Source organism: Castor canadensis, chromosome 5, assembly GCF_047511655.1.
Source record: "Castor canadensis chromosome 5, mCasCan1.hap1v2, whole genome shotgun sequence".
NCBI classification, from domain to species: domain Eukaryota; kingdom Metazoa; phylum Chordata; class Mammalia; order Rodentia; family Castoridae; genus Castor; species Castor canadensis.
The window spans coordinates 148,853,413-148,877,176 of NC_133390.1; the positions used below are offsets into that span (position 1 = coordinate 148,853,413).

The window sequence follows — 23,764 nt, forward strand, 5'->3', positions numbered from 1 at the left end:
TTCCTGAATGGTGAATTTATAATTCTGTCATTCCATCTATCCTTATTAGCTGTGAATGCTATAATTTATCAAGAGGAAGAATAACTTTTGCTCCCAAAAGTGACAAGATATACACAATAAATTTGTATTTATAGTTTTAAAATAACTGTGTATTACATGTAAGTTAGGAATAAAAGTTGGACTTTTGTGATCTAAGTCTTTAAAATGTGGCTATTTTTAGTTTATCAGCCATCTTTTCCTATTGAAATTCAATTTCTAGCTACTTTATTTCTATTTGAAAGAAAAAAAGAAAGTAGGCATGGAAGAGTAGCTATTTACCTCCCTGTAATAATAGTGAGTTCATAAAACACAAAGTGATGAAGTACCAATTACTTTAACAGCAAAGCAAATGTTGTATGTCTATATGTGAACAAACCCAGAGAGAGATTTCTATTAAAAGCCTTGTCTCCAGGAACTGCTACCTTTTAATCATCGAGAAAAGCTATTAGTTCATGATTTTAACTGTTAAAACAAGTTATTCTGTTCGGAGATCAAATCATTGCAATTACATTTTTGTTGAACAGTTTTCATCTTTTAATAGTTTGAGTCCAGTGAAAACTGGCATAAAACTTGTTAATTAAAGGGCACCAGAAACATATTAGGATTGGTTTCTTAAAAATGCAGCCACCCCATTCATATTTCAGTCATCTGGTATTCTGCTATGAACTCACAGCATGATTTGAATTAAATTAGTTAAACAGTTTACCTTGTGATGGTTCATAAATTTAATATTTAATTGAATGTAGTCTTTCCATTTAAAAATATAGACTTACAGTTATTTTTTCCATTGTGAAAGGATCAAGAACAAAATAAGAGAGAAATTGGTTATGATGAAATATTTTTAAAACGTTTGTTGAGTCATTTATATAAATATAAACTAAATATATTTGGAGCACTCATCAAAGTAGGAGGAAAAATAACTTCTGTTTGCTATTCTATAGGAATAGAGAAGAAGCAAAGTCCAATAAAATAAAGGTGATTGTTTTGTGTACTAGTTTTCTCAGTCAAAGGCTTTAAAATTATTTCAAATGATAAAAATTTTAAAACTACAATTCACAAAAATTGGGTGACACAGTTCTACATACACAATTGTTTGAAAGACCTAGAGAATATAGTTTCAGCAATATAATCAAGTTTTGGTCAAGGCACTCTGGGTACATATCATAAGATCCTATTACCTAATGTAGATACATCTTAGTTTGTGTAAGTACATTCTATCATATTCATGCAACAGAAAGATTGCCTAAGGATGAATTTCACAGAACCTGTCAATCTTTAAGCAATGCCTGACTATATACTTCTGATATACCATTTTAAATTTATCGTTTTACTTTGAATGATAAATCTAACACTTTTGCTAATCCTTTAATAGGGCTTAGAAATAATTGTTCATTCAACAAGTATCTGAGTTCCTTCAATGCACCAGGTCCGTTTCTAGATATGAAACACATAGAGATGAATAAGGAAGACCAAACCTGGCTCTTCATTGGGCTTACATTCTAGTAAGAGAGATAAATAATAACAAAAATAAAATGCAAAATAATGTCAGAGGGCATAGGGGCTATGAAGAAAAGTAAAATAAAGATGTAGAAAATAATGAGAGCCACTTTTTTAGATAGGCTATCCAGGAATGCATTGTTTAATCAGAGGTTTTGATAAATTGAGGTAGTGAAATTCAACAAGCTTTGTAGGGGGAACATTCTAGGCAGAGTAAAACCATGTGCAGGTGGGAGTATACATGGCTTATTTGAGAAACATACTTGGTACTTGAGTACCAAGTATGGGGATGGAAAAGTAGCTAGGGGCCAGACTGCATAGGGTATTGGCCATGGCATGGAGTTTAGATTTTATATGAAGTATGATAGGAAGAAAGCTACTGGAAGGTTTGAGCAGGAGAATGACAGTATGTTTTAAAAGAAATCTTTTAGCTGCTTTGTGAAGAAATTGACTGTAGAGAATCAGAAATGAAAGAAGGGAGAGCAGTTGGGAGGTTAGTATACTAGTCCAGAACTGGGAAGATGGTTGCTTATTTTAGTAGCCATAATGGTTAAATGGTTAGATTGAGACTAGGATTTTCTGATGGAATGTATGGATGTGGTGGGAAGAGAGGAGATGGAGAGGACTGTGGAGGAGTAGGCTTGGGACAAGGGTTACCTTTAGAATGTTAAATAGATATCCAAATAGAGATGAGCAGGAGAGAGAAACTTAAGATTATCAATGCAGATGTTTGAAGCTAGGGTAAGAATAAGTAATTCCTGATATTACTCAGGAATGTGTGCTAGGGAAGTGAGAACTAGGGCATGCCTACATTTGAAACAAAGAAATTGCAGCAGAGGGAAAGAAATAACTGATGGGGTAGGAGAGAGGAAGAAGTAGAAGTGACTTATACTTCCCTCAGTACTGTGTTTCCTTTTAAGTACCTTGGGGATGTTTAAATTCACTTAGTCTGATATGAGAAACAAAAGAGAATTTCTTCTTTCAGAAGACTAATCATTAGTCAATAAGTTATCATGCTGAATATAGATTCAATTTATAAAATGGGAAAAGCAAATTTCCCATGTTACCAAAATTAAAACTTCAGTATTTCAAATTTCAAGTCACTACACAGGTGTAAAATTTGAACTTGGTTTGAATAGATACTTGATTTTACCCATATTGTTCTTTAATGAGAAAGGTTAAAATGATGAGAAATGTTAAAATGATTTATCTGTCATTTTTCCACATTGAATTCTCTCACTTTCTTTTTTACTCATTCTTGGGACCCTCATAAATATAATTTATTTGTAAATATTATTTATTTATAAAATTTAAAGGCCAGGGAGATGTTCTCTACTTCTAGTCTCATTCAAGTTTTTGTGCATACGCCTTTTCTTGGTATTGTCTGTCTTGGTTTATATTCATGATTGTTATTATTTGACAAAATTCATTCCCTCACTACACTGTAAGTTCTGTGAGTTCTTTGAAAACAGACTGTACCTGTTTTTATATATCAAAGTATCTTGAGTGACTATCACAGTTCCTGAAACAAAGAAGTTTCTTAGTATCAATAGATTCTGAGTAACTAAGGGTTTTATTCTATTTACCGTTATATACATATAGCATTTGATATGCCCTCAGTGTTCAGTACGGATTTGCTGTAACAGCCGAGTGCTGGAGGTTCACACATGTAATCCCAGCTACTTGGGAGGCTGAGATTGGAAAGATCTTGGTTAGAGGCTAACCCAGGCATAAAGTTAGCAAGACTCCATCTCAATCAATTGCTGAATGTGGTGGCACATGCCTGTCATCCCAACTATGTGAGAGGCTAAGATTGGGAGGATTGTGATACCAGGCCAGCTTGGACAAAAGTTTGAGAGACTCCAACTCATTGGGAAAAAGTTGGGCATGTTGGCATACACCTGTCATGCCAACTACAGTGGAAAGTATAAAATGAGAATCATGGGGTCCAGCCAGCCTGGGCAAAAAGTGAGGCCCTGTCTCAAAAATAACCCGAGCAGAAAAGGCTAGCCGTGTGGCTCAAGGGATAGGGCACCTGCTTAGCAAGTGTGAAGTCATGAGTTCAAACTATAGTACCATTGAAGAGGGAAAGAAAAGATTTCTTAAGGTAAATTTGAAAAACATGGTTAATATACATATATTCTCCTTCTAATATTGTAAATTTTATAAATGTAATTATATGTGAACTTATTTTATACTCTTTTCCTTTAAATTGATAACTGATATAACTAATACCTATAACTTGAGTCCTTCAGTATATGCCAGGCACAATGCTAAGCTCATGACATCTTTTTAAAAATTATTTATTTATTTATCTATCTTTTATTTATTCGCTTAACCACACTTCATCAAAATCGTGTATAATAAATCAGGAAATAAGGAGGTGATTTCTTTTGGAAAGTTATACAGTTAGACATTATCTTTCACACTCATGACATAATAGCAAATAAGTAGAGCGGTCAGATTTTTGCTTTTGAAGATATGGGATCAAAATTTCCTTCTCCCACTGACAAATCATATGCTTCTAATCCAAATAGAACTCAAGAAAGTTCTATTTCTTTGCCTATAGAAGATAAATAAAAATATTTTAATGTTATTTCATGCCTTCTTGATCTAATCTAACTTCAGAATAATTTGTTTAGGACTTAACATATTCATTTTACACATGAGGTGACTGAGATGCAGAAAGGTTAAGTACTTTGTCAAAAGCCATGAAGCTAGTAGGGGCAGTTATTATTAGCTCAGATTTTACAACTCTATAACTTACTGTCTCACTAGGATCCCAAGTAATGCATATGCCAGAAAATTCCAGGTAGCATGTGGAAGTCAGTGGCTGAAAAGTATTAGGTAAATAAAAATGGGTAGAAATAAAACCTCTGTAATTAAAAATTTTTAAAAAGTGATAAATGTGATTCAGTACTTGTAGCAGTTTTAATAATGTGATTATGAAAATGCTTTTCTTCCGAACTTAAGTGTTTGGGGTATTCTGAATTTGACTTGTAACTTTTTTGCTTATGTTTCTTGTAGGTTTGAGTGGCCGTTTCTTTGTCACCACTCTCCCAGCATTTTTTCAGTAAGTTTAAATAATTTTCTGATCTTGCAAAGATTAGAAATTAGTAAATGTATACCAGGATATCAGAGATGTTTTCCATGACTACCACTCATTTAGTGCAATATTTAAGGGATGATTGCTGTTAGAAGACAAGTATACCTAGGTTGATGTGGAGAAAGAGGACATAATTTCAGGTAAGAAAAGATGGGACCATCAGTTTCTGATGATAAAAAAGGTTAGATGATTCTTAATATGTAAGCAGGAATGGATTAAGCCAACAAAGTAGAGAAGTTCTTTTCAGACATAGTAGATAGTATATATAAGCTAAGGAGAAAATGAAATACTTTCTGAGAACTATAGCCATTTCTTTAGAGCTGTCCCACAGATGCAGTTGGATCATGCTGAGTGATAAGATTAAAGAGACTCAGGTAGTAGCAGGGGAAAGTGAAAGGAAGGTAAAGATTTCAGAGATACTTAGGAAGTAATGATATTCAGATTTGGTGGCTGATTATCCATGGGAGAGAAGAGTCTATGATGACTACCCACAAGCCATTTATAACTAGTAAATGCTGTTGCTGACTTGCTAGATAAGAAGCCCTTAGAATAAGATGAGATTGGAGAGACAGGAGCCAGAATGGAGAAGATAGTGTGAAGTGCTTGTGTTGATTCCAACTGGAGAAGTTTAGGTGACCATTTGGTGTCAGGATCTAGAACTCAGAAGAAAGGTCTAAACTGGAAATACTTATTAAGATTCCTAAGCATTGAGGTAGATGACAACTGAAATGTAGCTAGAGAGAACAATTACATGGGAGGAAAAGCAGATGCAGGAGAGAATCTGGCTGACCAACATTAATTAGGACATCTGCCAAGGGGTGGTCAGAAAAGTCTGAAGAAATCTAGAGAGCTCATGTCATAAAAGTCAAACCAAATGGACTGTATATCCATCTACAGTACGAATGAAAGGGTGGTAGTGAACAGTGCTAATGACAGGTGAAGGAAAAGTAACAGAAAAGTGCTCCATGGATATGGCACTTAGGGGTCATTGGAGACCCTCAGTCTGAGTAGTTCAATGGAATTGTGAGAACAGAACCCCCAAACTCCCTGTGTAATGAAGCAAAGAAAATGGAAAATGAGACGCTTGCCATGGAAGCTTGACAGGTGAGAGGAAGAGAGGTATGAAAGGCTGAAGGTAGATGGTAAATTAAACTGTTTTTTAGTGATTTTGAAGGGAGGGACATAAATTTGGAAGTATGGATATAAATTTTTTAACTTGACAGTAATCCTGTTTTGTTGTTGTAAGAGAAAAATCAAAGTAATTGGTAGCAGCAATAATAAACAGTAACTTGGCAGGTTAAACACTGCTAATAATTTGCTTACATTTGCAAATTATACAGTGATAAAATAGAATATTTAATGCTTTCAGACTTGGAATTTCTCTTTTGTAATAGATTATGCCTAACTATATTTTTTCTTCATTTGAGCCAATTTAAAGTTCTAGCAGAATTCACATGTATGACTGATAGTTATTTTGATTTTTACTCTTAACACCTGTTATTTTGATTTACTTATTTTCTACTTATTTTTACAATCTGTAGTGCAAAAGATGGGATATTCCGCCGTTACCGTGGCCCAGGAATCTTTGAAGACCTACAGAATTACATCTTAGAGAAGAAATGGCAATCTGTTGAGCCTCTGACTGGCTGGAAATCCCCAGCTTCTCTAACGTAACTTGTTAATATTTTCATGATAAAGTGATAAATAAAATAACAGGTATCAAATTAGCCTGTGTACCATAAAAACCTACATTTTTCTTTATATTCCCTTCTGGTTATGCAGATTACACATGCCCATGATGGACCCATGTGTAGTGTATCTGGTGTTGAGACCACCTGTGTTTCAGTTGACTTTAATCTACTGGAAGTTGAGTAGCCATATCTGTGTGGATCACAGAAAGCCTGTCCTTTAGCTTTTTCATTAAGCCATGCCAACTATTTTCTTTTTATAAACACCAGTTGCCATTCTTTCTTCCTTTTAAATTATTGTTAAAATGGAGGATCAACTCTTTAATTATAGTTTATGAAGGAACTGCTATTGTATCTTTTGTGGAAAATAAAACCTATTGTGTGTTTGGTTGGTTACCTGACAAAATACTGCTGGGGGTAACTTTGTGGCCATGATGGTATACTGTGTAATAACTCAATGAAGTAAATAAGACTGAACTATAATAACTGTTTCCATAGTTAGCTTTAATTTTGATTGGTCATATTTGTAATTAATTTTTAGTGTCTACAGGTATAAGAAATATCCTTACTAACATGGGAGCAAATAGTACGAGATTTCAGAAATAAATCATGTAGTGACATTTATATTAACACTCAGGAGATATAGAGCAAACTTGTCTCTGGCATTTCAATGTATAAGTAACTGAGCACTGATTTTATGCCAGCTATTGTTCTAGGTGCTAGGTATTCAGTGACAAGACAGACATGGTTTTTCTACTACCCTCAGGTAACTTAAAGTCAGACAGCTAGAAATAAATGGGGATATGAAAAATCCTACTCTGGATAGGCTGTTAACAAAAACAGCACGTCTAAGACAGAAAAACTGTGCGGTCTTGGCAACTTTTAGATGGAGTTAGAAGAGGTTTCCTTGAGAGGATGACTAGAAGGAATTAGCCCAGATAAAGAATAGAGGGAAAAATATTCCCGGGAATGAGTATAGCATGCACACAAGCCCCAATTTGGGAAAGAGTGTGGTTCATATCAGGGCATCTTGGTGGTCAGACTGGAGCACTGTGAAAAGGAGGGACAGTAGTGTAAGCTGAGTAAAAGAAGCAGGATGAAGCCAGATCATGCAGGGTCTGTGGCCACAGCAAGGAACTTGGAGATTGTCAGTACATGCAAAAAAAATTGAGTCTTAGGAGAAGACAGTGGAGAGGTCAAAAATGGATGAGGAGAGACCATTTAAAAGGGTTTCATGTGTCCAGCCTTGAGTTGGTAGCTTGTAGCAGGTTGGCAGCAGTGGAAATGGAGAGAGTGAGTAGATTTAAAATATGTAAAGAGAAGGAGAATTTTGTAAGTAAAAATTCCTAGGTTTCATGTTTTGAGTACTTGGTGGATCTTGGTATGTGTTTCTGATTAGAACAAGAGAAAAAACAAGGATTCTGTATCGGACTTATTAAGTTTGAAGTACAGACTTTGTGAAGCTGTTAAGTTGGATGCATGGAGATGGGTCTCTGTATAGTATGCAGCAACACAAGCGAAAGACACTTAGATGGTGTTTAAATCATTGGAAGGGAGGGGAGTATCTAGAATAAAAGAAAAAGGAGTGCTCTGGATTGATCCATGAGCCATTCTCAAATTAAGAAGTTAGGTAGAGAATGAGCCAGTAAAAGAAAACTGAAAATGAGTGCCAGCAGGGCAGGAGGACTACCAGGGGTATGCCATTTTCCAGAAACCAAGTAATAAAAGGTGCTCAAGAAGTAAGTCAGAGTGCTTATGTTCCATGTTACTAAGAAGTAAAGGAAGATCAAATTCAAGTCTGTGACAGGGACATAGAATCAAACAAAAATAAGATCATCACAGGCTTTGAAAGTATTGGTGCTACAGTGGTGAGAATAGAGCCACATTTGAATGAGTTAAAGATAAGGTGCAGAAGAAGAAAGAACAAGTGAGGACTACTCTTTGGAGAAATGGGTGCATGAAGCTGGAGGGCCATGTGAGGTGTGTAGGTTTGCCATTTTTAGAAGATGGATGTGTTTGCATGCAGAGGGTCCAGCAGAGACTAAGACATTGCTAGTGCAGGAAGAAAGGGCAACAGAACCAAATTATTAACAGGACAAAAGGGATAGGAGCCAAGGCACAAGTGGGAATTGGACCATACTAGGGCAGGTAAACTTTCCTGTGGACACGAAAAGTTGAATGCAAGTTTCTATCAGGACCAGATTTGGTGGTGAAAGGATAACAGAGATCAGATAATGGCTTCTGATTTCACAGTGACATATGAGGAGTGTTAACTGAGAGTGCTTCTAGAGGGGAGGAAGTATAACATTTAAAGTGAGGATTAAGGAAATGAGCTGTTACCAAAGTTAGAGCCTTAAAACTGTAGGAGAACTGGGCAGTATTGAGCATTCACTTAGGTTTGGAGGTCAACTAGGCTTGTGGTCTTTTCTAGGATCTATTTAGCTGTTCAGAGTTAAGGTTTTTGCCAGTTATGTGGGAGATACGAAGGGAGAAAGGGCCAAGGAATTAGAATACATTTGCAGCAAAGTGATTCAGGTGATGGTCATGGTATCGAAACTCTGTAAGAGAAATGAATCCAGAAGTGAGAACAATGTATAGCAAAAAGTAGAGGGATCAGTGGAGGGGCAGTCCCCCAGATCTTAATTTTGTCTTTTTTTTTTTTTTCATAGTATGCATGAGCAATGATTCTTTTTTCTTTCCTTTTTTTTTTTTTAATAGGATGTCTGGAATGGCTGGTCTTTTTAGCATCTCTGGCAAGATTTGGGTGAGTAATCTTAAATAACTATTATAGTTGCAGAGAGTTTTTAAGAATAAAAATCTAAGCCAGGCTCATGCCTATAATCTTAACTACTCAGGAGGCAGGGATCAGGAGGATCGCAGTTCAAAGCCAGCTCGGGCAAATAGTTCGTGAGACCCTATCAAAAAACCCACAAGATAAAAGCGAGAGCACAGGAGTCTTTGCTCCCATTTCCTGCATGGGGAACAGGAAATGCTGCTCTCTCTTTTCTCCACACTGTTCCTCTCCTAATAAACTTTACTGTTACTTTAAAAAAAAAAAAAAAAGCGAGAGCACACAAGGGAGATATGAGGATAGGTAAGACACCTAAAAAATTAGCTAGCATTTGTTGCCCTCAACACAGAGAAATTAAAGCAGATACCTTAAAGCAACTGAGGCCAATAGGAGAAGGGGACCAGGAACTAGAGAAAAGGTTAGATCAAAAAGAATTAACCTAGAAGGTAATACACATGCATAGGAAATTAATGTGAGTCAGCTCCCTGTATAGCTATCCTTATCTCAACTAGCAAAAGCCCTTGTTCCTTCGTATTATTGCTTATACTCTCTCTTCAACAAAATTAGAGATAAGGGCAAAATAGTTTCTGCTGGGTATCGAGGGGGTCGGGGGGAGAGGGAGGGGGCAGTGTGGGTGGTAAGGGAGGGAGTGGGGGCAGGGGGGAGAAATGACCCAAGCATTGTATGCACATATGAATAATAAACAAAAAGAAAAGAAAAAAAAAGCAAAAAAGAAAAACCCTTCACACAAAAAAGGAAGGGCTGGTGGAGTGGCTCAAGGTGTAGGTCCTGAGTTCAAACCCCAGTACCGCAAAAAAAAAAAAAAGTAGCTTTTGATATAATAGGTAAATACACATTTATAATTATGTTTATAATTTCATTTTTCTTCTTAAGCTACACAGCATGAAGGAAGGTTTGCACATCAGTGGTCAACAAGCAGCAGCCTGTGGGTCTGCCATCTATTTTTATAAGCAAAGCTTTATTTTAACACAGCCATGTTCATTCAATATCTAGTTTCTGCGACTTCTTTTGTACTGCAGTGGTAGACTGAATGGTTGTTACAGACAGAGTTGTGACCTACTAGCAGGAAAGTAGAGTGACTAATGCCATTGAGACAGGAAAAAACATGCAGATATCTGCTGTATGTGGTTGTATACTTCCACTTAGTCATTTCAGTATAATAGAACTATTATTCAGGTTGAAGTAATGAACTATTATACAATCTTGACTATGTCTCTTGATCTTTAGTTCTGTAGAGAGGACTAAATCCAACAGATTTAACAAAATTATCCTGAAATTAAATGTAATTCAAAATATTTTTAAAAAAATCTTTAGAATTGAGTTCTCGTATGTCTTTTCTAAGCTATGATTGTGTCATGTTTGGAACCTAATATTCTAGGAGCTCATGAAGATTTTCTGTATCTCATGTACACCAATAAATGTTGAGGGAAATTTCAGAATCTTTTGTAACTCAGTTTCTTATTCTGCCTTGTGAGATAGATACATACTTCAGACTTCTTGTTTGTTTTTTTACAACAGAGGCTAAAGGGAAACTTGAATTCGGTTCTTTTTGGTTAAAATTTAACTGGTTTAATTTTTTGACATTTGTTTATCATATTAAACAATAATCTCTGTATCCAGACAGTTTAGGTTTCGAGAGGTTTCCTGTGCTGTTTTGTTAACATTGGTGAGAAATTTGATCGAGGGCTAAGGATTATGAATCACAAGCTGGGAGCTGAAAGTAGGGAATTCTGCCTTCTGCAGTGTGTTGATATTAAAGAATTGCCAAAGTTATAGACTACTTGTCTGAGCCCTGAAGCATTATAATGTCTCATTCAACAGAATAATTATAATAGGTGGATGCCAGACAGCATTGACAGCAAGACCTTAGCACAGAACCTATGATAAATGTAAATGAAGACATGAATTTGCTTTGTAGGTTAAGAGCTTAGATGGCAGTTGCCTTCACAGATTGATCAATGGCAGGGAAGATACATAATTTATACATTCTAGAATCTTACCCTTCTCTTCTTATTCACAAATTGTATGATCTCTGGCCTGGTAGGACCCATTGCTTGATTTCCCACCAGGTCTCTGGTTCTCACTTCAACCTCTAGATACACACTGGCTTTATTGCCTTACAAGGCCTCTTACTCAGCCAGTCCTAGATGAATACCCTGCCTGCTCATTAAGCTTATTTAGCCATTGCTTCCTTTTGCCCAGGAGCCTCACATCAAGGTTGAATGTATAATTGCAGGAAGCATAATCTGCTTTAAACTCATGCCTGAACTGCAGTGCAACCATATTAATAGTGAACAGAACAAATACTGCACATGGTGAAAGAGGGAGAGACAAAGAGACCCTGGAGGGCATTAGAACCCAAAGAGGGTAGTCTCAGAGAAAGAAGATAAAAACATGGAAACAGGAAAGAAGTAGAGTAGCTAATGCCAATGAGGCAAGATTGTTGAGTATCCACAATCTTTTTTACCTTACTGAGATTTGGGGTACCCATAAATATTGAGTCAGTCTTTCCTCAGCAGTAGTCTCCCCTGTATGGGTAGCTGGTGATAATGGAAATACTTCCAATGAGAAAGGTGCAAGTTATTAATGGGGAGGAAGATAGCAAAACAACATCTATTGTGTATATGAAAAAAAGCTTAAATGATTTTGAAAAACTTTTTCTGTAATTCTTAATTTTTCTGTTAATGAAAAGAAAAATGCAAACAATAGCAAAATCTAGATGCTAAGAGTCTACTAAAGGAGTTACTGGCTTCCATGCTCTGCTACACTTCTCTAGCTGTAGCCTTTCCTTTCTCTCTAATAAATCCCACTTTTTATATACTGAAAAAAAAAAGTCTACTGAAATAGTGATTCCTTAAAGTCTTTAAGTTTCTGTTTTAGGAGTGAAGCTGATTTACTCATTAAAAGCTTGCCCTAAGGATCCTAGGATTGCCTGGTGTTGAGATACCCACATTACCAAATTCCTACAAATTTAGAGGTTTTGTTTGGTTTGCATTTGGCCTTCATAATGTTATACCAATCTGCTTATACTTGAGTAAGAAGTCCCTTGAATAACCTTACAATTCAATTCCTGTGAGCTTCCTGCTCTTACCTGAGTCCTAGGAATTGTTGATAGGTAATTTGTACCACAGTGTAGATAAGAGTAGATCATCTCCAGGGTTCTTTCCATCACCAAATTCAGATTGTCTTTTCAATCTAGTTGTGATGGGATCTACATATATACCTTAATCTTGGTGTGAGCTCATAGGTGCATTTGCCATGTCAGCTATAGCACCTGTCCTTGTAGATACTTTTGACCTTCCATTCATTTCACAGGTATCACTGAAGTCTGTGAGGTGTATAGTTTAAGGAGTTTCTTGGGGAAGAGACTTCTTCAAAGTACAGAATTGATTCTGATTTTGTAATGTAGTAATAATAGAAAATGTCTTTAAATTGCTATATAACCTTAAGGGTATGGTGGTTCACACCTGTAATCCCAGCATTTGGGAAGCTAAGTCAGGAGGATAGCTAGTTTGAGGCCAGCCTGAATTACATAGTGAGGACTTGTCTTGAAACAAATAAACAAAAACACCTTTAAGGGCTGCTGGAGTGGCTCAAGTGGTAGAATTCCTGGTTAGCAAGCATGAGGCTCTGAGTTGAAACCCCAGTGCTACCAAAAAAAGAAAGAAAGAAAGAAAAACACCCTCAAAAAAGCAACTTTAAAAAATTTACTTAATATAATGAAAAATGCTAAAATTCTAAAGGATTGGTACAGGATAAGGTGAATGTCATGAAAGCAGTGTGCAGAAGACTGAATTTCAGGAAACATTGGTGTAGGTATGGTGTCATAGTCAGGATTGGGAATCCTTGGACTGAGATTTTGTCTGATGGTCCATATGTGGTCTGTTTTCTCATTTCTCTTCACAATTGGCTACAATGCTGGAGAGAGGCACTATCCTTCTTTCTTGGGGAAACACAAGCCATTGTTTCCCACCTTATTTTCTTGTGGGACCCATAGATGCTGCGAGGTTGTGTCTTCTGCAGGTGTTGAGAGGTAGAATACAGAAGAAGACATGTATCCTTGGCCACCACTGAGGAGTCCTTTCTAGCTTCTCATGCAGGGAAGATATGTTGGGGATTTTGATCTGTGGATGAAAAGGATCAATGGTTTGTCTCTGAATTCCTCAGAGAAATATCCTGTGATACAGGTCAGCTCTAACTCCTTTGACCCAGTTCAACTTTGAGTAAGACTACAAAATGAGTGAGTTTTTGCCTGTGACTATGGAGGACTTAGCCTGGTTCTGTTCCTTATATCAGTCTGACCACTGATTAGAACATTCTCTTCATTTTTTCTAATATAATGATGTTCCCTTTTAGTCTCCTCACTCAAGTCTATATGTACACAAACATTAGCTCTAACTTAGTTATCTAGTACAATATATAATAGCTGAGGGTATCATTCTTATTGGTGACATTTTAGTGCGTTTTTAGTAAACAGTATAGGATACTTCCTGGTCATGAGAACATGTAATATTGAATAAGTATCAGTATTTTGCACAAATGGAAACTGTTACTTAAAGAAACGTGTTTAAAAAAACAGAAACAGAAGTCTAAAATTGAATTTGATCAGTTATAATCAGTTATTACTTTGGAAATACATATGTTACAAAACTTCAAGCACATAATACTACAGATCCACTCATAAAGGGATCTAAAGCCATTGTGAACTAAGAGTAAATAGGTGAAGATTTATGTATACAGTTGTGAAAGCATAACTTGATTAGTGAAGTTTAATAATAATTACCTAAAAGACCACAAGATGGCAGAATTTCTTTTAAAAGCCCAAATCACTTAAAGAGTAGCTTGATATGAGAAAATTAAAGTGGAAGTTTTTAAAATACAAGAAAACTGAAGTAGGGCTTATTAAAGTAAGAGGATGTCTTAAAATGCAATTCTTTTAGAACCAGAATGCAGTGATTTAAAGCAAATAGTTTACTGGAATCTAAAAATTAGCTTAGAATGTTTCTAGAGGGTTACTTTAATCATTTATTCTATACAAATGGCATAAAACCCTGTCCAGAAGGATTTAAAACTGCACATTATTCATCTCAAGAGTTCTAACCGCATGAGTAAGGTCATGTTACGATATTCATAAAGCAAGTTCCAGTAATACATCCCTGAGTCAGCCCAGAGGTAGATTGGCTTTGACTGCCTTCTCATTCTTTGGCTCATTTCAGGTTGATGAGCTTGATGATGGCACTGAGTCATCAAGAAAAGCATAAATTGTTCAATACACAATATTACCTAAAGTAAGGAACTGTACAATACTTTTTACAACTTACATCAAAAAGACTTGGGAACTGCCTTTTGATGTCTTAAATAGTACCTCTTTTGCCTGCTGGGTTGCAGAGTGCTCTGCTACTTAGTACAAAATTGTTCTGACTAAACACAGACTAAAGACCAATACCATCAACAGAGGAAAGATGATGACTTTACAAATCAAAATTTGGTTTATACTTCATGTGAATAGTTCAAGTATTTGATACATCTTTTCTGTATTCAGCAAATATTGATAGAATTCTTTGATTATATGTGGCAGTGTTTAAAATATTTGCTGAATCTTCACATCTATCAATCAGATTATGCTATAGATCACTTAACACACATTTGTTTTCTTGTCTATCATTCAGAATTAAGTTAGAATAAAATGTTACTTAATTGCTTGATATAAACTAAGCAACTAATGGAAGTGACTTAGATTTTGAAAAAGATGAAATTAACATTTTCACCAGTTCTTGGAAAATCATTATCTCTGCTTGCTGTAGATATTTAACTTAGAACCATTTCATCCTGTGTCCAGTAATAACTTAGACTGTAGTTAATGGCAGTTTTGAAGCTGTAAAGGTCTAAATCAGATGATTATATCATCATGGAGAATCATGGTGCCTGCAAGGGCACATCTAAGTGGGGTTTAACATTAAATGAAAGGTTCATAGTTATAATTCATATATTATTTGCCTTGGTTTTGCTAAATTTTAGCTAGGATTGTGTCACTCATTTTTTAAAGTGTTTGTCATCATATAGAGTGTCAGAGAACAGTAAGCATGAAAGGTGTATACTCTTCTCAAAACACTGATGAAATCTCATTTGTGCATGATAAATTACCAAAGAAAGCTGTATCTTCTGTCCAATATTACTTGTATGTTTTATGGCAATTTAGTAAACTTGGCTTGGATGGATAGTGGTAGAGCAATAATAATCTGGTTAGAAAATGTATGGGGACTTTTTGTTCTTTTTTTTGTTGTTGTTAACATTAATAGTACAAGAGAATTTCATTGTGATAATTCCATACATGAGTGCTATATACATCGAACAAATTTACCACCTCTGTTATATTCCTTTAACCCCCCTCCCTCCTTTCCTTTTTTAAACAGTGTTAGGTAAGTTTCATTATTTTGTATAAATATATATATATATTTGAATAGTACATTATGTGTATATATATATATACACATAATATATATATATATAATATACCTTAATAATATATATATAATATACCTCAGTCCTTTTATTTTACCTTCTCCTTTCCCCTTCCCCTTCTTGCTCATCCCTTTTATAGTCATGTCCCATTAAAATCATTCATCATCATTATCATTTTGGGTCTAGATTTCACATATGAGTGAAAATGTGATATATTGCTTTTTGAGCTTGACTTATTTTGACTTATCTTGCCTGACATACTGATCTAAGTATGAAGACATTTTATGTGGTTTGTGTTAGCTTTACCCAAAATTGATAAAGGCCGCAAGCTGTTCCTTTTTTTAATGGATGCCATATTCTGATTAAATATTGAGGTGTATATAATTATTTAGTAAGGAAGACCAAAAAAATCTATTATGATGGAAGAAAGGACTAACAAAACAATATTACCATAGTTCTGTCTAGATTGTGGACTGTAAGGAAACAACTCTTATTAGATATGACCTTGATACTATGCTATAAAATTTGACTTGTTCATTAAGAATCATTTGAATACATATATGGAGGAACAATCTGTAGGCAGACAATGTGAAAGAAATTCTAGTATTTTTGGTCCTTATTATGAGTAAATATTTAATTTTTTTTTATTTCAGCATCTTCACAACTATTTCACAGTGACCCTCGGAATTCCTGCTTGGTGTTCTTATGTCTTTTTTGTCATTGCCACTTTGGTTTTTGGCCTCTTCATGGGTCTGGTAAGAGATAGTATCAATCTTTTTTCTTGTCTTTAAAGCAAAGTAGGTTTTGTGTAAAATTAAAAAGCACCCAAAAAAGAAAAAGTCCATAAATATTCTCTATGTGTATAATCCAAGAGTTAAATAGCATTTGCTTCTTGAAACTGCTTTTGATTATAATGTGAGCTATAATGAAAAAAATCACTGTGTTATTAACTCCTCATCCTATCCCTTATTCTGAAGATGTGTGCTGCCCAGAATGTAGTAGTAGTGAAAAGAGAAATAGACATCTTACTATAAATGATAATCAGTTTACAAAACAACCAAGTCAGCTGTGATTTCACATGTTGCCTCCTTGATTAGAATATTGAGGTGAAAAGGCAAAGTTGTGACTCTACCCAAAGGGTTAAATGAAAGATTTTTTTTTTCTTGTTTATATCCTCCAATTGAACCTCTAATCTTTGTTCAAAATGCCTTTGCCACAATTGTATATGGAATTTGCCTTCAGTCATCTTCAATTTCATCTGTACTTTCTAACTTACTTTTTGTGAATTATATAATTTGAAACAGCAGCGTTCTTATTTCATTTTAAATCACTATTTCCAAATGGTGTGTTTGTTAACTTCTAGTATTACAGTGAAAGTGTTGGCTAGAATGATACTTGCACAGCGCACTAGGGGAAGGGGATGCTGCTACTAGACAAAGCTGTTTGAGGCTGGCTTTAACTGGCCCTGGGGAACCACTGCTCCATGTCCTACAGAGACTCCCTGAGGATGATACATCTGTTGGGAAGCTAATATCTAAAGAGTCTCACCAACTGAGTCAAAACTAAATGAGCAGTTCAAATAGAATAAATCTGAGATGAAATTGCTGCGTGTGAGATTTTTCAAAATAGAAGAGTAAGAATTGGCCTAGTGCTCAAAGGAAGAGAGTCTTTAGGATGCTCTATTTGATTCCTTCCAGAAGCCTGAAACCAAAAGGTTTTATGACTTGCTTGCCTTTCTGCTTCACAGAATCAGGATTAGAGGTGAGATCTTCAGGTGTGGGGTTCAGCATCTTCTGTGTAACATCTTTGCCATTAACTGGGGCTGGAAGCTAATCCAGGCTTGCGGTCATGTGAAGCTCTATCCCAATGACCTTTCTCCTTCCTCCTGTCATTTTCATGGAATTAAACTTACATAGTGACCAAGAAGGCAGGATATTTTCCATAAGCACTATTCTTGATTAAGTTATTGCTTCACATTGACTATTACATTTATTATTGTTTTCCAAATTTTAAAAGGTGGGAAACAAAAGCAAGTCTATTAGTTTGAATTATGTGTGTTTTCTTGGTTGAGCCTAGTGATGGTTGAAATATTTTGCTAAATGTCATTTTTCATGTGTAAACAAAGGGCTTGGTTTTACAATTGGGAGGAATCCTTAGTGCATAGTCTGTATATCATATTATTCTCACAGCATCACTTTCTGTTGTCGGTGTGCTATGAAGGTTGGAAGGCAGCATAGTTCTAAACAAGCAAAAGAGCTATGGATAACAGCCAGCCATCATGTGACTTGGTAGTAAAGTTGATTCAGCTCAAATGGTTCAGTAACAAAAAAGTGACAGACAGGGTTGATTTTGCTTCTTTTGCCTGGTCTTTATTCCTATTAATATATATAGGCACTGTTCAAATTTTGGTGCTTAAGTAAATTATTTTTCTATGCTGCTGATCAGTGCCGGACCTAATGACCTTATACAGAAAAGGGTCTCTGGTATTAGAGGCATGATGCTATTCTTTGTGAAAAAATACATCCTCCTTGACTGGGGGCATGACTATCTGTACCATCTGGATACAGCTGAAACTGGAAAGGGTCATTGTAGAAAATGAAGAGGAAGGCTCCATTTCCCTATAGAAATGTTTATAAATAGTACCATTTTTTTAGTGGCTTAGAAAGTGCACCATTTCCAGTTTACTGTTCAAATCAATTTAATGATTTGGAGCTTACTGTTCTCCAACCCATAAGTCCTTCCTACAACCCATTGCCTCATTTTGTGGTTCTCCTTAACTTGGCATTCGGGACTTTGTCTGGATTTACGAGCTCAGAATCTCAATTGGTGCAGCTGAGAGCAGCCAAGCAGCAGGTGTTGCCCCACCCGCTCCTGACTATGCTGAGGGTCTTAGTGCTTCCTCCTTCAAATGAGAATTCTTCCACCCCCATTATTTGATGTGACCTCGTTATATCTTATGTACCCAAAAGCTTTATTCGTTGTATGAGACTCAAGTTCCATTTTGCTTTATACTTCAAGGTTTTTCCCTTTTCAGCATTTCCCCCTTGGATGTTAACATGGTACCTTGACCTAATGAGTCAAATATTAAGTAAAGTAATAAATGAACATATGCATTGTAATAATCATAACACAAAGTAGGGTACTCGTGATGTTTATAAAATTGAATCAAAAGGAATATGACTTATTTAAATTTCAGAGCTCCTATTGAACACTAGTATATGTAGTATTATTTCTATTTTTAAGACTGGGCAATTATTCAAAGAGAAGTCATAGTCTAAGTGTTAACTACTTACCAGAAGAAATATACAGGCTTCCAATCAGGCAGCTTCATCTAGTGCTGGATGTCTTTGTGTTGTGTGGTGCGATAGGGGAAAGGAAAAGTCATAGTTAGAAAGCTTAGCTTCAGCTAATTCTGGCTCCAGCTGACTCAGCCCTGTTGGACACAAGCCATCAGTTTCATCAGTATGGCCCATGCTGGTCCTTGTACATAGAACATGGACTGATGTGATCTGTCCCTTAAGGAACTTCTAGTTCTTCAAGGAAAAGACGTGTTTATTATAGTGAAAGTGCCTTATGCATCAGTCAGTGTCAGAGGTGAAGCCATTCAATTAAATCGAGTGCCTAAATTAAGGGGTTTTGTTTACAGCATTGAGGAGTTTTCTCACAGTTCGTCTCCGAAGATATTTCTTAGGGTATTTTTAAGAATTTCAGACTTTCAGATGTTCTTCCACTCAGTAAAAGATTACTGGTTAGTGTGGGACAGTTCAAATACAAAGTAGTTTTTTCAAACTAGTGCTTTCTAAGAGACTATTTCAGACTTGGCTGACAGTGTCTCTGTTCCTGTGTCTGCTTGATTTGTCTATTTATAGTGGCCTTTCTGTGAACATTTGACTGTGTGGTCCACATTAAATACAGTATTTTCCTGTATTCTGTAACATTTTGAAAGTAGAAAATTCTTACTTATAACCTTGTCTTTTTGAAGACTTTCAATGAGCTATTAATTATTAGTCTAAGAATATCAGGTTATAGAAGCACAGCCTAATTTTGAGGCCCTTTTGTAATAAATGTCCTGTCTACTCACTGTAAAAAACCTTTTCCTTCCCTCCCTCCAGATCTTGGTGATAATATCAGAATGTTTCTGTGTGCCACTTCCAAGAAATTTATCTGAACATTCTGGTAAGTATGAAAAGTTCATGTGGTAGAATTTTTTTGGATTTTTGTGATGTTCTATGGCTTAGAATTCCCTTTTGTGCTCTTACAAGATAAGATAGTGGATTTTTCCCTTTAGTTTGCTGGCCATCCAAACTCATCATTATCACATTCCTTAAAATATGTTCTCCAGGTATATTTGAAAAAAATTACTTTTTGCTCTTTTAAATTAGAGAATATTTCACATTGGTGATTGCATTTTCCCTTTGGTTTAATGAAGGCCATTAATTAGTGGACACCTTTTTCTGTTTTGAATTGTAACAAGAAGGGAGGTAATAGAACTCACATTAACTGAGTTGCTATCGTGTGAAAAGCAATCTCCACAGCTCTTTCACTTCATCACAGTACTTCTGGGACTCAGAAGCCCTGAATTTGAATGTCTTTATTCCTGACTGGTTTTGAGACTTTGCATAAACATTTGTAATTGTTGGATTTTATTGAGAGTTTAAATAAATTCATATTTCTTTTTATTTCTTGAAATTTTTGAGAGTTTAAGACTAACATAGATAGTTGAACAATATGTATGATCCTTAGAATTCTTGAGTGTGACAGAAGCCCAATATAAAGCATCTTAGGGAAACAAATGAAAACTTACTACTTCACATAACTGAAAACTAGGGGTACCCTAGCTTTAAGCTCAGGTCAAGTGATGTTAGATTTCTGCTTCCATGGGGCTTGATATTCAGTGGCTGTCAGTAGTCCCAACTCACATTTTAAGAGTTTAACAAACTGCAGATAAAGGAAAACTTTTCTTCTTGACTTTGGCCCCAAACTCCTGGGGAAGACTGGCTCAGATTAGATCACATTTCTGAATCAATGACTATGGCCAGTTGGTCACTGAGCCTTCTACAAGGTACAAAATGTGGAGCACAAAGGAACCTTTGTCCTCCATGTCCACATTCTCTGTGAAAGTTAACACAATTAGTGAAATCCCCAGAGAGTAATGGAGAAGCCCTGGATAGAGCTAGGATGCCAAGCAGAGAATCTGTCCTGTGTGATATCAGAGCTTTCAGATGCAGAAAACTGTTAGCACTCCCCCTACTTTTTCACTTCACAGTTACATTCTTAATTGATTACTGAATGGTCATTTATTTGGAGGGCGTTTTTCTTCTCTTCATAGAGCAGGATCAGAGGCCAAAGGAGACTCATGGGACTGAACAGCTGCAGGAAGCAGAGGAGGAAAAAGATGACTCTAATGAAGAAGAAAATAAGGACAGCCTTGTGGATGACGAAGAAGAGAAAGAAGACTTTGGAGATGAGGACGAAGCAGAGGAGGAAGAGGAAGAGGACAGCCCAGTAGGTGGTGTGGATGAGGAGAGGAGTAATGCCAGTGACCAGGGGCTCCTGAAGGGAGACAATGTACCCAAGGAGGAAGCTGAACCTGAAGAACCTGGAGATGTCCTTGAGAAGCCCCATTCTGATGACACAGGGGTGGCAGAAGACTCATTGAGGCAGCGCAAGAGTCAGCATGCCAATAAGGGATCATAGGTTTAATAACACTGTTTCCAGCCATATAGACCAAAAGAATATGTCAGCTTCCCTCTGGTCTGTAGTTTAAAGCAAATACTTAATTTTCCCTGAATGAACAAGTTTCTCTCTGAGGAGGTGATCTCCAGTCATATAGTTGCATGGCAGCTAGCCAGCATATCCTAAGTATTTTCAAGTGTGACAATCAGGAAACAGAAGAACAACATGGTGTTAGGATCTATTTGGAGGCTTAGGTTGGGAACAAGTTTACTTACTTCATTTACTTGGGGCTTGAGAGTCAGTCAGAGAAGGCTACCCTCAGCCCTCATTAGCACCTTATAGAGATGAGGCTGCAGGTCTCATAAAATGAAAGCAAAATCACCTATACTCTTGAGTATCTTCAAAGTGCAGCAAAAGTTGTGCTTCCTTTTCATGTGTTACGTATTTATTTTGTCAAACTATTAAGAAACATCAGGTACCACAGTGCACAAACATTTTTAAGAGACAGAATTTGAGAGGACCCTGGATATAATTTTAGAAACCAGTTTGGAAGTCAGATCAGCCTTCTAGCTCTCCTTTGTTATGTTTTACTTCTTACCTTTAATTTCCCCTGCTTTTCAAGCCTGCAGACTCTTCACAATTCTTTCTTAGTGAGAATACTCAGACAAGAGCAAGGTCTGTCTCCACCACATTTATATTTACTTAAAAATTTAGATAATCAGTAACTGTAACCCATGAAACCATGACTGCCAAGTTTCTTGAATAAAATGTTGTAAACTTTGGAGATTCAAAAGGAAGTAGGGATTTTACAGAACAGATTTAAAAAAAAAAATTTTTTTTTTTTTTTGGCCAACATGTAGTAGTTTCTTCTTCTTTTTTTTTTTTTTTTCAAAAAGTTCCTTTAGCAATTAAAAAAAAAAAAAAAGTTTTTTTTTTAAGCCAGAAGTGCACTAAGTCTTGCCAGTACATGGTAGTCTTGTGAAGAAAACTTGAATGCTGTATTATTTTGTTTCCATCTCAAGGGGTTCTTTGGCTCTTGAACCACTCTAATAATAACTGAAAAAACATTTTTGATTTTCTTTCAGTGATGTGCTTTGGGGGAAGAAATTAATGAAAGTATCAGGAAATGAAAGATTTGATTTTGTTTTCATCTTCTTTAATCTTCTAGAGGATTGTATCTTTGTAAGTCTCTCACTATTCAATCTACTTTCAGTACCCAGGGAGTCCAATTTCTTTTTTAAAAAACCCATCCAGCTTCTCTTTTACCTGATTTATGTCTTAGAGTAAATTCATAAAATTACATTCCAGGCATATGAAAGATGCCTAAAGTCAATCTTATGCCTCTTGGGGCCAGACAGAATAATGAGTATAGGTTTATGAAATTCAAAAAGTTTCTATCATCTTTGAAAAGGAATATGTAGTAAAATTTCTATAGGGCTGTTTAGATAACCTTTTCCTTATATTAACTAAACCTGGGGCTAACTGGAGCATTTTGAAATTCTCTGCCCTCTTAACAGTTGCATGAGGCTGCTGTATGTCTTATACTAACTCAGTTTGATAGTCCATTTTTAGAGGTGGTTATTTTTTCATCTTTCCAACTCAGTTAACTCTCAGTCTCTTCTCTGAGTACAGTGAAGTTTGTTAAGAATTGCCAGTAATTGAGCTCCTCAGACAGCAGTGTGACCTCAAGTTTGAAGCCACCACAGATGTGATGGACAGAGCCTTAATATGTGCCCTTTTCTGCCCCTTCTTCCATGTTTTTACCTTACCCAGAGTGCCATGGTTCTGAAGATAGCTTTCCACTCCCTGATACCAGGAAATTGTACTGGCTCAAGCTGAGCTGTGCCTGCCCTCATGCCTCTGGATTTCTTGCTCGAAACAAAATTTTTAAAGAACAGTAAGTTTAAGTTCAGAGTTAAGGAGTAAGAAAAGTTGAAAGTTTGGCTTTTCTGAATAATGTCCCTCCCTGAAATTAAAATATTCGTTTTCTAGTAGAATATTTGACTGGAGAGGAAGGCATGGAGAAATAAAATCTGCTTGGCTTTTATAAATGGGAAGCCAATTCCCAGTTGAACCTCAATAATATCTAATTTTACAACAAGAAAATGTATTTTCTTTCTCAACAATACTTAAAAAAACTTCTAATGTGGGGAGAAAAGCATCATAAGAAGATCCAGTAAAAGGTTTCAGTATCTGTCTATGGAAAACAATTTTTCCCTTTTTTAAACATCCTGTCAAAAGATGGGTTTTCTATTAGTAAATAGTTTGATAAATACACATCTAATTGCAATTCTTCCCACTTGAAGACTTTAAGTTTCTTTTCAAAACTTAGTTAACAAAAAAGTATTTGGGTGCTGGTGGCTATAATCCTAGCTACTCGGGAGGCAGAGATCAGGAGGATTGTGATTCAAAGCCAGCCCAGGCAAATAGTTCACAAGACCCATCTCAAAAAAACCCATCACAAAAAAGGGGCTGGTGGAGTGA

General features: G+C 36.0%; 1 protein-coding gene across 1 annotated transcript in view; it reads left to right on the forward strand.

Annotated features, from left to right (window-relative positions):
• Positions 1-22,215, forward strand: part of Tmx4 (thioredoxin related transmembrane protein 4) — a 32,816-nt gene extending 10,601 nt beyond the window's left edge. The window contains exons 3-8 of the mRNA XM_020184550.2: positions 4,564-4,609; positions 6,184-6,312; positions 9,049-9,094; positions 16,258-16,359; positions 19,717-19,780; positions 20,934-22,215. Coding sequence (XP_020040139.2) covers positions 4,564-4,609; positions 6,184-6,312; positions 9,049-9,094; positions 16,258-16,359; positions 19,717-19,780; positions 20,934-21,301 — 755 coding nt within the window. The 3' untranslated portion in view covers positions 21,302-22,215. The remainder of the gene's footprint in view (positions 1-4,563; positions 4,610-6,183; positions 6,313-9,048; positions 9,095-16,257; positions 16,360-19,716; positions 19,781-20,933) is intronic.
• The last annotated feature ends 1,549 nt before the right edge of the window (positions 22,216-23,764 follow it).